This window comes from Serinus canaria, chromosome 17 (genome assembly GCF_022539315.1).
Source record: "Serinus canaria isolate serCan28SL12 chromosome 17, serCan2020, whole genome shotgun sequence".
NCBI lineage: Eukaryota > Metazoa > Chordata > Aves > Passeriformes > Fringillidae > Serinus > Serinus canaria.
Genome location: NC_066330.1, coordinates 5,573,208 through 5,589,460, shown reverse-complemented (window position 1 = coordinate 5,589,460; position 16,253 = coordinate 5,573,208). Strand labels below are relative to the sequence as shown.

Sequence of the window (16,253 nt, the reverse complement as noted above, 5' to 3'; positions counted from 1 at the left end):
CTCTGCCGACCCCCTGCGCGGACATTTTAAAAGATTCCCCCTCTAATAAAGTGATTTTGTGGTGCCCGAAGACGGTCCCGGCAGGGTACAAACGCCTTCGGCACCCTGCTCATCCGCTCGGATCTTTCCGGAACCGCTCGGTCCTTCCGAAACATCTCGTTCTTTTCCGGACCCTCTCCCTCGGTTTTTTTCGAACACCTCGGTCTCTCCGGAACTGCTCGTCTCTTTCCGGATTCATTCGGCTCTGTCCGGATCCCCATCGTTTACAGGCGGAGCTCGGGTGGGCGTGGCCTCCCCGCTCTCGTTTCCCGATTCTTTCCGAAGGTCTTCGTCTCTTTCTGCCGACCGGGCACGGCCGCTCTGCGGCGCTGACGTCACCTCCGGCCGGGCTATAAAAGGGCGGGTGCGGGCAGCCGGCGCGGTCCGTGGCGGAGGGCGCGGAGCCGGCGGAGGTCTTTGCGCACCCACAGACCCGGTGAGGGGATGGGGCGGAGGGCGGGCGGGGGGCGCCGCGCGGCCTTCCCACGCCCCGCTCGGGCTCTCCCAGCTCCGCATGCACAGCCGGGCACAGGTGTGCGGGTGAGCCGGGGGAGGCTGAGGCCGGCCCTGCCTCCGCGGGCGTCCCGGCCGCCTCTCGCTCTCGCCCTCCGCGGCTCCGCCGGGCGGTTCTTTATCGCGGGACGCCGCGGAGCCGGGCCCGGGGTCTCCCCGCGGGCCTCGGTCGAGAGGAGCGGAGCGAAGGGCGGGGGCGCGGCGAGCGAAGGGCGGGCGGGCAGGGAGCGGCCGCAGCCGTCCTGAGCAGCGCGACCCGCGGCTGGAATCCCATTCAGCGCCCCGGGGAGGGACAAACAGGCGGAAAATAACATCCCCGGCGGGTAGCAGCCCCCGCCGTGCCTGCCCGTCCCTTCAGGGCTGCCACCCAGCATTTCCCGGGGAGCGTTCCCGGGGGATGGAGCCCCCGGCGCTCCGCGGCGCCGGGAATCATTGCACAGCAATGGCTCCCGCGGCTGCCCAGCCCTGTCCAAGGTCAGGAGATGCGGGAAGAGGAGGAAGGAGCGATGGAGGGGCCGGGGCAGCGGGCAGAGCCCGTGCCGCAGGGCCCGGGGGGCTCCGGGCAGGGACGGCCATGGGGGCGGCTCAGCAGAGCTGCCGAGCAGGGAGGCATTTCAACAGAATCTCCCGACCTCTGTTCCTTTCATATATGTGTTACTTTGTATGTAGGGCAAGGTCTATTGCTTCCTTTATAAAAAAATCGGGATTTGTCCCTGCCCTGCTTATTAAAAAAACCCCCAAACTTAACATATATTTTTTTTGTAATTTAAAATAAATCCAAATCAAGTGATCAAGTGTTTCTCAATTTGCTGCCCACATACACCTTACCTGGTTATAACAATATAAATCTGCATTGCTGGGTCCTAAATATGTGCCAATAGGGCAACCATTTTCCATTATATTGAAGGAAAACGAAGCAATTATCACTGTATATTTTTTCAGCAGGTTCATATTGGCTGTTCAGGATTTTTTTAAGCTGTTGTATCATAAACCAGGTTCGTGTTCTAGTCGAAAATGTACGTGACTCCTGAGCAGTCTTTCATACATATTTAAATAGGTTTTGAAGAGCAGTTGTCTGGAGATGGCGAATGAGCATATCAAGGGAAAAAAAATGAAAAAACAACCCCAAAAAAGCCAACTCAGCCTGAAATGGTTCTGTATCATTCTGGAAAACAAATAATCCATTTTCTTTTGGCATTTTTGTTTTCAGCGATGTGCCAGAAGATTCCAATGACTGTGTTCACCAAAAGGCCTTAGTCAGGGATTCATATTTGTTCAACTCAAATTTTAAATCCCACTGTGGGATTTTTGTGCATTTATATGCAATTAGCAGAGAGGTCTTCTTTGAAATCTTCATTTGTCCTTATTTACGGATTGTGCAGAGAAAATAATGGACAAAAGGTTGAAAATGAATTGCTTTCTGCTGCATTGTGTGCAGGATCTGTAACTGTAATAATGGAATTGTTAAACTGTGGAAAATACTTGCAATAAGATAACAGGTTGCATTGTTCACAAGAAGTCATTTATTTCTGTTCTTGTTGAAATAAAAAGCCACAATACCCATATTGGTCAGACTGAAATAAAAAATTTATTTAAAGAAACAGACTTAGATGTAATGCTTATATGAGATCTGTAGTTCAGGAACTTAAACAACAGTTCTGGTTATTTTTTTAATAACAGAGGTAGCAACAATAACGAAAATGGTGGTTACATTTACATATTTTAAGCATTTTTTGCACATTTTTCTCCTGCACATCAGTAGGATAAGAGAGGCCTTAATTCTCTTGGTGGAGGGTGGTACCTCTTGGTGAGAAATTTGTATTTCTCAACTATGACATTTACAACTAACCTTAGTAATTTAACACAAATAGCTTGGTATCTTCGCTTCCTTTTTTAATCCATGTAATGTATTTATGGGGTTGTAAGTGTTTTAATCATAAATACATTGCTTCTTGGAGACAATTGATCACTTCCCCTTTATCGGAGGAAATAATACGAATTCTTCTCTTTTCCCCTCTGCTTGTTAGGGTAGTGTGGGAGTTTGTTTTTCCCATTTGTCCCTGGAGTGAGTGTAGGCAGCAGAAGAATGGGGTGGAGCAGACTGCAGATGCCGCGGATGGAGCCCGGCCCGGGCTGTGCTCCCGGGCTGCCCGTGGATCCAGCAGAGGGGGAATGTGCCGGCTCTGCTGCAGCTGACACAGGTGAAGCTGTGCAAACGCCACAGAGACCTCTCAGCTCCAGCGGGCACAAAGGCACGCACACACACTGCTGCAGCTTTCCACGGAGGGATTGCAGCATGTTGTGGGGTTGGGGAAGGCAAGGAAATTTTCAGCTGAAAATTCAGTGCATTGGACACTCTTAACAGCTACATCTCAAAAAATGCCTTCTGTTACAACTGCTACTTGTCCATTTTTTGTTGTGGCAATTGAAAAGTCAACATTTTTGTAGAGATTTACATTCCAAACCTTCTGATTGAATTTGTGTCTTCAAATTAAGCCGTCACAGTTGATACTGTGGCAAGAGCCATCATTTGCCAAGTCCAGAAAACTTGCTTTCCTTTCAGTTTTGACCTTCTGATTATGGTAGTTTTTTGGTTTGTTTTGAACTAACTGGAAAGGTTAGTACATACTGAATTAACTAAGTTTTCCTGTTGATATTGTAACCTTCTTTTTGCATGAGGGGGGGTCTTGTCATTTTCAATAGCTTGGGTAACTCTAACACCAAATTGTTTCATGTGACAAGGAAGCAAAAGGAAAGTGATTAACAGGTACTATGACAGAAAAATTTCAGCCATATCCTTATGCTGGTCATTAGTTGAATGTTATCTTGATTTCCCCCCTCCCTTTTAGACTCTACATTCTTCCATCATGTTGTCATCGTTTCGTAAAGTCAAAGTCCAGGTATTTTTCCATAATGCATGAAGTGCCCTTGCCACACTTGCCTGCCTTTATTGCAGTGACCTGCTTGTAACAAAAACCACTAGTCTGAATTTATTCTGTACACCAGTTGCTTTATTTGCACTTCGTGTGAGTCTGATCTGCCTTTCCTTTAATACTTTGAGTTGCCTAATTTCTGTCTGTGATGCGTGATGTGTGAACATTTTATAGGAGTTATAGTTCAATATAAATCACGTTTTGAGACTGATTAATTTTCCAAGAGGTTTTTATTTTAAAATGTACCTGAGCAGAATCTTTTTCTTTATAGCTTCTGCAAAACTGTGAGGAGATTTACAGTGTAGAACATTGTGCATTCAAAGTTGGTTTGGTTCCTATTCATCCATTTGCACAGATTTATAATCCTTGAGCTGTGCTGTAACTGTTTCTACACAGTGATGCTTCTGTTTCAGTGGTGATAAAAAAAATAGGATGTATGGATCAGACTTCAGCTGCGGAACACAAGCAACTAGATTTTATTTGGAAATTGTAGTGATGTAAATGTTTATATTGCAATTAAAAGGATAATGAAAAGATAACAAATGGGGATGAAAAATGCTGGGGTTAATTATATAATCTTGCATTACCTGTAAACTCTGCATTTCTGCAATGCAGTCAAGGTAATTTGCTTTCTCAGGAGTCTCAGCAGAGTGCAGTCCTTGCCAGCCCTGGATAGTTTTATCAAAGGTCTGTGATGTTAAAGCAAAAACAAATCCAAAAAAACCTCATTCTATGTCAAGACACCAAATTCAGATGAGCAATTCAACTGCTCTTGTTTAAATGTTGGAATTGAGATTTTAAGGTTAAATGCCTAAAAAGGAACAGGTCTTTTTCTGTCTTCATATTCCAAAAGTGCATAGTTGAGGTTGTGCTCAAACCCTCTTGTCAGCTTAAATCACTAGCTTTGCAACCACTTTGGTTTAAACAATTTACTTTTTTTTTTTTTTTTTTTTCCTTCTAATGCGATGTTTTCTGTGTCCCTGCAACACCTGCTGAAATTTTGGGGCTGGTTTGAATTTTACCTGCACTGTGGTTAGTTCTACAGCACCAAACAGCAACTTCAGCACATCTTGTTTTGGGGTTTTTTTTTTGGTACTGCAACGCTTGACTGATTTTTTTGGCTTGGAATTTGTGGAGGTTTGGGGCTGTCAGTGTCCTCCTTAATAGCATATTTGGACACAGTGTTCTGCTGCACATAGTCTAGCCTTAAAATATATTTGTTTTGTAAAAGTTAATGCCTGGCCTTTTGGTTTGTTGAATTTTATTTTGTCCCAATAGTGTCCCAATCTCTAGGATAGGATATGGCATCCTTTAGCTCCTTCTCTGTAACACAACATGCTCAGGCTCCCTTTGCAGGAGCTGTGCATGTTTCAGAAGGATTCTCTTTGATTTTCCAGCAGTGCAAGTACTTATGGACTACCCTAAGCCAGGCAGTTGTGGTGGTTTGTTTCTTTCCTGGTGTTTTGAGGGAGCTGTGAATCGGCAAAATGAAAGCTGGGGAAAATGTGTGTTATTTTTTTTTTCTCTGTCCTTTTGAAGGTTATTTTCACATCCATTTTTTTTGCTTAAAGAAGAAAGATCAGCAATCTGTTCCTGTTCCCCAGGAGGGAGTAGCTGATATCAGTTAAATCTTCTTTAGACAAGATTGACAATGTGTGATGTTGATGAACATTAAAAAAAATGCATTGAGCTGTTCATATGTGCATACTTGGGAAGCAGGAATCTTTTGGTAGGGAAAATATTTCTGGTACGGGCTACTGCTGAGGTCATGTATGATGAATATGTGTAACACATGAGGACTTGTCTTAAGAGAAAATTATTTTACTACTGTTGAAGATCTTTATGTACTGATATCTTTGTTTTTCAGGCAGAGGAGTTAAATTTTTTTGAAGCTTTGTGTAATTGCTTTTAAAAATACACTAAAATCTACTGCCTAGCACTGAATGTATTTCACATTTGTGCTTTTAAATCCCTGCAAACATGTTTTGGTAAGGGAAATGCTGACAGCTCTGCTGTGTGGCACCGCTGTAATTCCTGTTGAACCCACCTCAGTGCTGCTGTTTCTGAACTTGAATGGTGTTGCTGACATCATCGTTGTTGCACTGCAGTGTCTGTAAATACCTGCAGTTGTATGTTTTAGTGTGCTATTATGTATAATTTGGTTTGACTGGGGAAGGCATAGATGGAAGGATGAGAGTAGTAATAAGTTCATTTTGTTGTTTCAGGTTTTTTCTCTTAATTTTCCTACTTCTTTTTGTTGACTTTTTCCTTTTTAAATAACATCACCAAAACGGTGCAATGTGAAGAAGCATTTCTGATCTTTTTAGTTAAGACATTAGCTGACCTAATGTTAGTCTTACAGCATGAAAGGAAGAGTGAAATGTCACCAGGACAGTCCAGATCTGCTGTCTGGGGCCTGGAAAGTTCCCTGAGCCCCATCCTTATCGCCCTGCACCGGCTGTGCCGGGCGGGGCCGGAGGGATGACTCCGGTTATCTGGGGACAACCTGGCACAGTCACATCCCAGTGCTTTTCACCTTAAAAACACAAAGTACAACTTCTAGTGGGTGGGATTCATGCAAGAAGTGCAGAGGTGTATCCTAGGTGTCTTAAACGGTGTAGTTGAACCAAGAAGTTTTGGGACTGTTTTGGAGGGGTGTTTGGTATTCCAGGGAGTGCTGCAGTTGGAGGTGATAACATGGGAGGGAGGGAGACTGCATTGTTCTGCAGCATCCATGACTTTTGAGTTCTGAGCTCCCTGGTGGCTCTGGCAGCACAGACACTGCTGACGTCGGCTGCAGGAAGAACAGTCCATTATTGCTACACTAAAGCACTTCTTTTACAATTGACTCGCTCCACTGTAGTTACAAAAGGAGCCTTTCTTTTAACCAATTCCAGCAAAAAGAGGAGCCAGATTGCCTGGCTTGTGTGGTGAGAGGCAAACCAGCTCTCAGGGTAAATTGCAGAAAGTCTCCCATTCGACTTTCAATACTGTAACAATGTTTGAAATTATAATTTAAATATTTCCCTAAATTCATATTGTAAATAATTAAATTAAATTATTATTTTATTATTGTAAATAATTAAATTTAAAATGTTTTCAAACCACTTTGTAGAGGTTATTTTTTAATATTGAAATACAAGTTGAGTTGTATTGTACAGTGAATGAGTGTACAGTGTTCCAGAGACTGACCAGGATTTAATTTTCTCCCAGCACTGCCCAAACCCAGAATCAGCAGAGGGGCTTCAGCCATGCAGTACATTAGACCAGCTGCCAATGTGTTATTCCAGAACACAGTGCAGTTTAGAAGTAGTGGTTTTGGCATTCAAACACAGCATGACAAAGCAGGAAAGGAAGTTGTTAGCAATAACTTCCTTTCCTGGTGGAAAAAGGCTGTTTTAAAGAGTGCTGGAACAAACAGCTGCTTTCTCAGGGAACCATATCTATGCCTGAGCTTGAGTTATGTTCAGGGGTTTGAGCTTTTAATACTCAGAGACACTAATCAAGTGGAGATTTTGGTAGCACTACCAGGAAAAACCTGGGTTTTGTTTATGTAACACAGTTTGCACACACTGGGGTGGTTTTTTTCCTTGCCCTCTTTAGACAGTAATGAGTGGAAGGAAAAACAAAGCTGAATTTTCTTTCCTTCCCGCAAGTGCCGCAGTGCAGTTGGGGCTCAGAGTTCATGGGAGCAAGGAGTGCTGCTGGCACGGCTGTCCTCTGGAGGGTGGGGACCTTGGAAGGGTAGCTCAGGAATGTGTGGATTCGTCCCCATATGTTCCTTTCTGTCAGATTGTCCTTTTACAAGTGCTTGGAAAACATGGCCCTGTAGATCACTTTCCAACATGGGAAGTTTTCCATACAATTATGCAAGATACATGTCTAATTAAAGCATGCAGCTAACTATTGACTAAATAACAATTTAATATTTAATGATGTGTTTTAACTGATTGCCTTCTAGTCTGCAATTCTAGTCTGGGTTTCTTTTCTGTCTGATAGGATTGAGAAGTACCTTTAGCTTGGAGAGTGCAGAAAAGCATTGAATGACTGGTGTAATGACAAAGACATTAATTGCAAAATTGTTCAGGAACAGAGTGTTTGTTGCAGCAACCTCTTGATATGTAGTTAGTTGTTAAATAAGTGGTAAATATTCAAACTTCAATGATAATAATAGTTCCACTTTTAAATTTGTGTTAGATTTCCGTTCTAGTGCCCAGATCTTTTACTGAAAATCAAGTTGCTTTTGGAAAGTTGAGGAACTGAAAATTAAAGGTATTTGCAATTTTAATAAAAAAGAGAAAAAACGGATCAGTACTCAGTCTATGCTGCCTGTGGTAACAGTATTAGGTTTTAGTACATAAAGCAGTGTGGAAGGATTTTCAGTCAGAGCAAGAGCATTGGTTAAGCAAAATGTTCCTTGACTTACTTGACTAAGGTCACATCTGTGAAGCTTCTTACTGGCTTCTGAAAGGTTCTGTAGAGAGGGGTAGGATGGGTTTGTAACTTTTTAAATTGAGAGAATAAAGAAGATATGCATCAGACAGAGAATGTGGGTCTATATATGTATAAGTGTATATAGATACATGTGTGCCACTTAACTGTTGTTCAAAGAAGAGTAATATTCTTTAGTTTAATATTGAATATTTTAAATAAAATATTTAGAGGTATTGTATGTTGTACAAGAAATATGTCATGTCTGTATCTACACACATTTGTCCACATTTTTAGCTGTTGTGCTGGACACTTGCATGCTACAGTTTGAGATGACACAAACTTTATATGACTGCAGCCATGTTTGTCCAAACCAATAGGTGTTAAATGTCTTTGTAAATTTTCCTTTACCACTTTCTGCTAGAAGTGTGGTTTAATTATATGTAAGGTTTTATACACATACCTGCACACAAGGACTGTAAGTAAACCACGTGTGATTTTAAAAAAACACTTTTTTTCTGCATGAATCTCTTCCTAATCTACCAATGTTTTGTAAGACAAACATAATGGGGTTTTATTTTTGCTTTCAGAAAATGGACCCGAGTGGTGTAAAAGTGCTGGAAACAGCAGAAGATATCCAAGAGAGGCGTCAGCAAGTTTTGGACCGTTACCACAGGTTCAAGGAACTCTCTTCTCTAAGGCGCCAAAAGCTTGAAGATTCCTATCGATTCCAGTTTTTCCAGCGTGATGCAGACGAGCTTGAAAAATGGATCCAAGAGAAACTGCAGATTGCATCTGATGAAAATTACAAAGACCCAAGCAATTTGCAGGCAAGTCCTCCTGCCACTTTCTATTTCCTGTACTATTGATTTTAGGGTGTTACAGGTCAGCAGGGATAGAACAAACACAGAAATGAAACTTGATCTGAGAGTGAAGAAAGATGGATGCAAATACCCATGACCTTGCAAAGTGCTCTTCAAAAGCCTGGCTTTTTTGCTGATGTAATTGGAATATTTCTAATAATGGATTAGATGCTACATCAGCATAGAAAAAGTTGCTCAGTGTAACGTAGTATAAAACCAACTTTGTTTAATCCTAGAATTTGTTGGACGCCTTAACGCTGTGAATAAATATGAATTATCACTTATTGTTTCCACAAAAAAAAATTGTAGAAAATAAGCTTGTGGGGGTAGAACTAGCTGACAGGGTTTGAACACTGTAATGTGCAAGGGTAAACACAAGAAATAACAAACTGAAAACTGGGGTGTTTGAATCCACCTGTTGATCCACCACATGGTACAACTGATTTCAACTGTGCAGTTTTAGTATTTATTTGTCAGTCCTGAATATGCATAAAATACACTTAAAATCTTGCTGCTGGAGAATGTGGAAGAGTCCCTGCACCAAATCTCAGTTGCATTCTTTGATGTTTTCCTTTCAGGGGAAGCTGCAGAAGCACCAAGCCTTTGAAGCTGAGGTGCAGGCCAATTCAGGAGCCATCATTAAACTGGATGAGACTGGAAATCAGATGATTAATGAAGGCCATTTTGCATCTGAAACCATAAGAGTGAGTTTTAAAGCTTTTTTCCCTCCTTGCCTCCTACAGGCCTTTCCTTAAGCACTTTGTTCAGGTTGCCCAGATAACTCGATGTTCAAAACTCTTCTTTAACATTCTACAGGTATTTGATTAGTGAAGTAATGAAAAAACTTGTGTTTTAAAGCTCAGAGGTGGTATTCTCTTTCATGAGCACCCAGCTCATACCTTCTGAGGAGAACAGTTTAAAGATGAGATGTTTTTGTAGTGATTATCAAACTTAAAGATAAGTTCAGCATTTCATTCTAACTTGCCTTTACTGGTTCAGTCCTTCACGCCGTACCGGACTGCCCAGCGCCCGATAGTCACGGCCACCCAAGTGGGGTCCCACATACGAGTAGGTGAAGCTTGTGGCTCTGCAGTGCAACTTGTTTTTGCAATGTCTCCTTCCTTCCTTACTTGACAGTTTGCACCATCCTTCTGGGCAGTGCTCAGAGCTCCTTCCTCCCTTGAAACCTCTTTAATTGAACTTTCTGAGTGGATCAAGTGGTATCCACCCATGATGTTCAAAAGCTTCTCTTGAATGACTTTCAGGTTTCAGGTCTGATGAGCAAAGTGTAATAGACAATGGGTGGAGCAGTTACTTTCCTGTTTTGCAAGTTGTGTGCATGTGTGGGAGTGTGGTTTTACTTTTTGTTGTCTATAAAGTTTCTAGTGGCTCCCAATAGTATTGAAAGGCCAAGTGCAGCCAGAGAAACTCAGTATTAAAACTAGTAATTGCTCCTAGTATGTCCATATCATGTCACTTCACAAAGTTAGCTAAATATATTAGGGTTGAGTGTTTAGTGTTAAGAGAAGAGGTTAAAATACAGTGAAATGGCCTGTTTGACTTAAAACAAATGTTTTGTGTTACATAAGGATAAATTCCCAAAGGAAGATGCTATACACTTATTGGGAGTTGACTTTCATATAAAAGACTTAACATTTGAAGGGGAGAGCAGCAAGTTTTTGGTATGACTTCATATTAGCAAAGAATTTAAATCAAATTTTATCTCAAGATTTTTAGCTCATAGTTACCTAACGATAACTATTTGTTAGCTTAATTAATAGCAACTGTCTAAATATTCAGTTCTGTAATTTCTAATTATGTGTTACAACACTTTACATAATTTGAAAACTATTCACTAGAGAGAAAATCATGAGGTTTGTCCCTGGCCCTTTGTCTAAAGAAAGATTTAGGATGTATGGCTTCAGAAAAATAAATAAATCTGCTGTTAAGGACAGGAAGGAAATAAGTCTCATCTTCTTTGACAGGGGATTTTAATAACAACATCCTTTTGTTTCAGACTCGACTGCAGGAGCTGCACCGACTATGGGAATTACTGATGGAAAAGATGAGAGAGAAGGGAGTGAAATTATTGCAAGCACAGAAGTTGGTGCAATATTTACGGGAATGTGAAGATGTCTTGGACTGGATCAATGACAAGGTGTATAATTACCTCCCTTTATTGTGTCCTTGATGGGAAATTTGATGTGTTTGTGTGAAAAATTTCTGTCAGCACAGAATTGCTGGAGGTCAGGTAATTTCAGAAAGCTTGTAAAGGCACCTGTATGTTTTATTTAGTTATTCACATTGCATCAGCAGTATGTGTGCAAAGTACTACTGGATTTTTGCAGCCATAATAAAAGTTATTAGTCTAAGAGAAAGCGTGTTTGTTGGAGAGTACTTTTAGCATAATCAATTAATTTTTTGCTTTGAGAAGACAAATAAAATTCAGGTTTCCTCTTAGGGAAATCCTCAATACGTAAAAGCAGATATTAATTATTTGTTTCAGAAAGGCGCCAGCCCAAGCAGCAAGCAATGTGTAGATAGTTACTAAATGATTGGAATACCTTTAGATATTGTAAGGACAGGAACTGCAGGAGGACTGTTGGCTCTTGATTCTTTGAACTCTAAGGAAGCAAACCACAAGCCACACTATCAAAAGGAAAAAAAGCCACAAAATAATCACACTGGTTTCCTTAAATGATGGTTTGCTATTTTGTATCATTGTGGGTTCAAACTGTAAACCCTGTATAGCTGTTACTGAATACAACACTGCACTTTTTGTGCAGAAATCTTGCATCAGAAGCCTACAACACATGCCCGTAAACAGTGTAAAAAGGAACAAATTCTAGTCACTCTGTGTGGTAGGAGTTTGTACTTGAAAAATTAATATGACTAAGGAAGATGAGAAAATAATCCCCTTAGTGGTCTTGCATATTTTCTGCAATAATGGGTAGATGTTGGGGCAGGGAATGGAGTTTAATGAAAAAAACTTGATAGTTTTAAGTCTGACCTTAAGCATTGTGATTGTCTTTGACCTATTGAAAATTAGGACAGTGTGCTTTCTAATTTTTAATAGTGATTTCCCATAGGATATACTGAAATTAACTTTTTTTTTTTTTTCAATGTGCTAGGAAGCAATAGTGACATCAGAAGAGCTTGGACAGGACTTAGAGCATGTTGAAGTTTTGCAAAAGAAGTTTGAAGAGTTCCAGACAGACCTTGCAGCTCATGAAGAAAGAGTAAATGAAGTGAACCAGTTTGCTGGCAAACTTATCCAGGTAAGCATTTATTGGTGTTGAAAATCTCTCTTGTCAAGTCAGTTACCACAGCAAACATTTGTAACTTCCCCTCTTTCCCCCCTGGTTTGGGGCAGATCTTTAAGCTTTGCTCCAGATGGGTGCTTGGCTATCTTCACCTTAAATGTTCACCATTTGATTCACTGGTTCTTCTGCTGAACAGCCTGAATAACTGCCCCATCTGGGAATGCTCCTGAAAATGTGGGGAATAGTGATTAGTAAAAATCTGTCATATTGGGATTAAATTTATTTCCCTTGGACAGGGAGGTTTAATATCTCTTGTGGTTTGATGTCTGGGACCTGATCAAGGATGGAGGCAGGGCATTCCAGGGAAAAAGAAGGTACTGTTTATAGCCCTCTTCCCATGGACTAATCAGTATATAGGGAAAACACTACATGAGTATTGAATGTTTGCACAGTGAAATTTCAGGGAAACTATTGAATTGGGTGATCATCTGGAAAGGATAGTAATTATAAATTGATCTCTTGAAGACCAGCAGCGTTTTGTCAATGGATGTAAAACCAAAGAACATGTGAAAATAGCATTTTTCCTTTGCCAGGAAACACATCCTGAAGAGGAACTGATAAAGTCCAAACAAGATGAAGTAAATGCAAGCTGGCAGCGTCTTAAGGGACTTGCCCTTCAGAGGCAAGGAAAACTCTTTGGGGCAGCTGAAGTTCAGCGTTTCAACAGGTATGAACTTGGCTGGATCTGCTGAATGATGTAACCTTTGTGTGGGTGTTTAATGATGCATTCAGCTGCACACAGTAGTATGAGAGGAGCTACTGTCTCCTTTTGCTTTGCTCTTCTGCGTGACTTGCTGAATGAACTCCTCCTTGTTCTACAATTACTTTAGAATGGTCATTCTGATGGAGATTTTCAGAACTTGGCAGTTTTGCTCTCCTTTCCTCTGAGGGCTTTTTCCCCCAGTTCTGTCCTAGATGAGCCTTAAATAGGGTGTTCTTTTTTTATTGGATGTCAGCCCAGTAGTTCTGGAGGCTCTGAGCAATGTCTTTCTATTCTCATCTCCATCTACAGCATTTTGAGATTCGCTGTAATTCAGTTGGGGAAGGGTCCAGAGCGGGAAATGGACCCACTCTATAACAGTGCTCAGTGGTGCTGTAATTCCTGGTTTCCATCTGGTGACAGTGGCTTGTTAATATGCTTCAAAGTTTCTTGAGATGCAAAGAAGGTCTATTTATTTTCTAAAGGATGTTTGTTGTTGGCTGCAGTGTTTATATATATGGGTTTGTATGCTAGTACGTCTGGCACACGTAGGGGAACACATCCTGCTTCCTTCCTTTTTCCATACAAGACAAACTGCTTTCAATTTGTGCTTTGTTTTGAAGGGATGTGGATGAAACAATCAGCTGGATTAAGGAGAAAGGGCAGTTGATGGCCTCAGATGATTTTGGCAGAGATTTAGCCAGTGTGCAGGCATTACTGCGCAAGCACGAAGGCCTGGAAAGAGACCTGGCAGCTCTGGAAGATAAGGTACCCGTGAGATGTATTTCACCTACAGTTTAAATGGGCTTGTAAAAGGTTGGAAGCTCACTCTCAATTTGTGCCTGGGTTTAGGTGAAGGCCCTCTGTGCAGAAGCTGACCGTTTGCAGCAGTCTCACCCAATAAATGCTTCCCAAATCCAAGTGAAACGGGAGGAGCTCATTGCCAACTGGGAGCAGATCCGGACGCTGGCAGCAGAGAGGCACGCTCGCCTCAACGACTCCTACAGGTGGGTCACTGCAGCAGGACAGGGGTGCTGCCCTCCTTGGTCACATTTGACAGAGAGGCCTCTTGGAAGGAGAAGAAAGGGGTGCCATTTCCAAAATTTTGGGATGATTCCAGTATTTTAAGAGCAGTCTTGTTCACCAAATTCTATTTTGCACTAACTTCTTGTAGTGAAAAAAATATTTATGTGATTGAAAAATTATTACAGCTTTTTGTCATTCTCTGGGTGTGGATCAACTATCAAAATAGACACAGTGATGTTTAGGACATTGGCTATTTTCTCCATCTGAGATGAGACATGCATTCGGATGCACATTGTCTGAATATGTTTCAGTGTTGCTGAAAGAAAAAGCTTTTTTAATACTTTTATTACAAATCTGTTCACAAGTCTTTAAGAGTCTCTATGAAGACTGAAGTATGATATATTGTTTGATATATATTGTCTGAGACCAAATGAATTCCCTGTTTCTATGGTAGTTTTTTTTTTTTTTTTTTGCTGTGGAATTTGTGTTCATCCAGTCTTGTCTACACTAACCTGGTCTCTGAATCATAACCTGTTAGATTACTGTTGAGAAGCCATTCTAAAACTAATCCCAATATGGTGGTTAGTTTACATCCTTTCTGGTTTTGTTTTTCTGCCCTTTGTTCCTTCCCACAATGTGGGATTTTTGGCAGTGGAGACCCACACAAATAATCTTTTTCTTTACCTTCCCTGCCTTACTCTTCAGAGCAGTTAACAGCAAATATAAAAGGGAAACAGACACTGATCACATTTGCTGATAAGTGTTAAGCATATGCCAAAGGCAACAGCTAAAGGCATTCTTGAAGGAATTTGAGGATTTGTTTGCTTGTATTAGGGCTGAGGCATGTGCAGTTGAAATTTTCTGTCAGTTCCCTCCCCCACACACTGTTATGGTTGTGACAGAAGCAGCCCTGTGAATTATCTTGAGAACTATTTTTTGATTTCTGTTGTCCTCAGTGTGTAGTTAGGAATATTAATTTTGCTTACAATATAAGTTATATGCAAAATATATATTTGAGACATTGATTTAAAACCCAACATTTTAATAACTTCGAAAGACTTATTTTTTGATTGAAAGCATATTTAATTATTTAATATTCTGAGCAGATTTTGTGTTGTTTTATTTGTATCTGAGGAACAGCTTTTATGTTTGTAACCCTTTCTTTGGGGAAAGGGAGAGAAACTGCAAATTATTATTATTAATAATTTTTTGCTTTGCTTACCTAAGGCTGCAGCGCTTTCTCGCAGACTTCCGAGACCTCACCAGCTGGGTGACTGAGATGAAGGCTCTGATAAATGCTGATGAACTTGCCAATGATGTGGCTGGGGCAGAAGCCCTTCTAGACAGACATCAGGAACATAAGGTAGAGTGGTTATACAGCCAAATCCAGTCAGCAGCTCTCAGATTTGTGTGTCTAATGCAGTCTCTGAGTCAGTGTTGTAGCACTGGAATGCCTTGATCATGCAGCTAACACAGTACTAGATTGATGTCTTGGTTTAATATTCTTAAATTGTTTCTAAATGGTAGATATATACTAAGTATTTACAAATGCTTATGATAATATTTTATTAAAAATAGGTCTGATAATAACCAGTTGGACTAATGATTGTTTTTGTTCTCCATCGTGAGGAATTCCTATAATTAAGTAGAAAGAATACAGTACAAATAAACTTTGTAGTTTCATTTTAATGTAGAAATTTATACCTACCTTACATGCATCGTAAGGTAATTCTGACACTGTGCTAAGATAAATGTTGGTAACAGCTTTTTCACATCTCCTTCCATAGGGGGAAATTGATGCCCATGAAGACAGCTTCAAATCTGCTGATGAGTCAGGCCAGGCTTTGCTCTCTGCTGGGCACTATGCTTCTGATGAAGTTAAAGAAAAGGTAAGTTGAGAGCAAGAGCTCCTAGAAGAATTTTGTCTCCGTCTTCTGTGTCACTTAATTTAAAAGGGTGATCACATCAGGAACTGGAGATTTCATTGTTTACACAGGAGGTCATTTTCAATTCAGTGCTAAGCGCTTTTTTAGAGTCACAATTTGATTTTACATTGAGATGGAAGTAACTAGAGTGTTAAATAAAATTGTTATCTATTCCTCTTCCCAATCAATTAGCTGACCATCCTCTCAGATGAAAGGTCTGCCTTGCTGGAACTGTGGGAGCTCCGCAGACAGCAGTATGAGCAGTGCATGGACCTGCAGCTTTTCTACAGAGACACTGAACAAGTTGACAACTGGATGAGCAAACAAGAAGTGAGTGCATATCTTTGAATTCTCCAGATATGGTGGACTTTAATTTTTGGGTAGTCTTTTGTAAGCTCAAGCAATTGGTATTACCTGCTGGCAGTGCCATGAACACCCACGAGTGAGTGGGTGCTGTGCAGCGTTGTTTATCTGACTGCCTGAAATGGTGCAATAGCTGT

The 16,253-nt window shown here is 41.0% G+C and overlaps 1 protein-coding gene across 5 annotated transcripts in view; it reads left to right on the top strand.

The window, feature by feature from the left end:
• The first annotated feature begins 323 nt into the window (after positions 1 to 323).
• The window catches only part of SPTAN1 (spectrin alpha, non-erythrocytic 1), a 46,082-nt gene continuing 30,152 nt past the window's right edge, over positions 324 to 16,253 (top strand). For 4 of the 5 annotated variants that reach the window (XM_050981123.1, XM_050981122.1, XM_050981121.1 and 1 more), the window contains exons 1-11: positions 3,405 to 3,452; positions 8,507 to 8,746; positions 9,358 to 9,483; positions 10,797 to 10,937; positions 11,911 to 12,057; positions 12,636 to 12,769; positions 13,426 to 13,570; positions 13,655 to 13,809; positions 15,056 to 15,191; positions 15,616 to 15,717; positions 15,946 to 16,083. In XM_050981123.1, the coding sequence (XP_050837080.1) occupies positions 3,420 to 3,452; positions 8,507 to 8,746; positions 9,358 to 9,483; positions 10,797 to 10,937; positions 11,911 to 12,057; positions 12,636 to 12,769; positions 13,426 to 13,570; positions 13,655 to 13,809; positions 15,056 to 15,191; positions 15,616 to 15,717; positions 15,946 to 16,083 (1,497 nt within the window). In that variant the 5' untranslated portion in view covers positions 3,405 to 3,419. Of the gene's footprint in view, positions 476 to 3,404; positions 3,453 to 8,506; positions 8,747 to 9,357; positions 9,484 to 10,796; positions 10,938 to 11,910; positions 12,058 to 12,635; positions 12,770 to 13,425; positions 13,571 to 13,654; positions 13,810 to 15,055; positions 15,192 to 15,615; positions 15,718 to 15,945; positions 16,084 to 16,253 lie in introns of those variants that run through there. The other variant, XM_030231795.2, reaches the window with a different exon arrangement.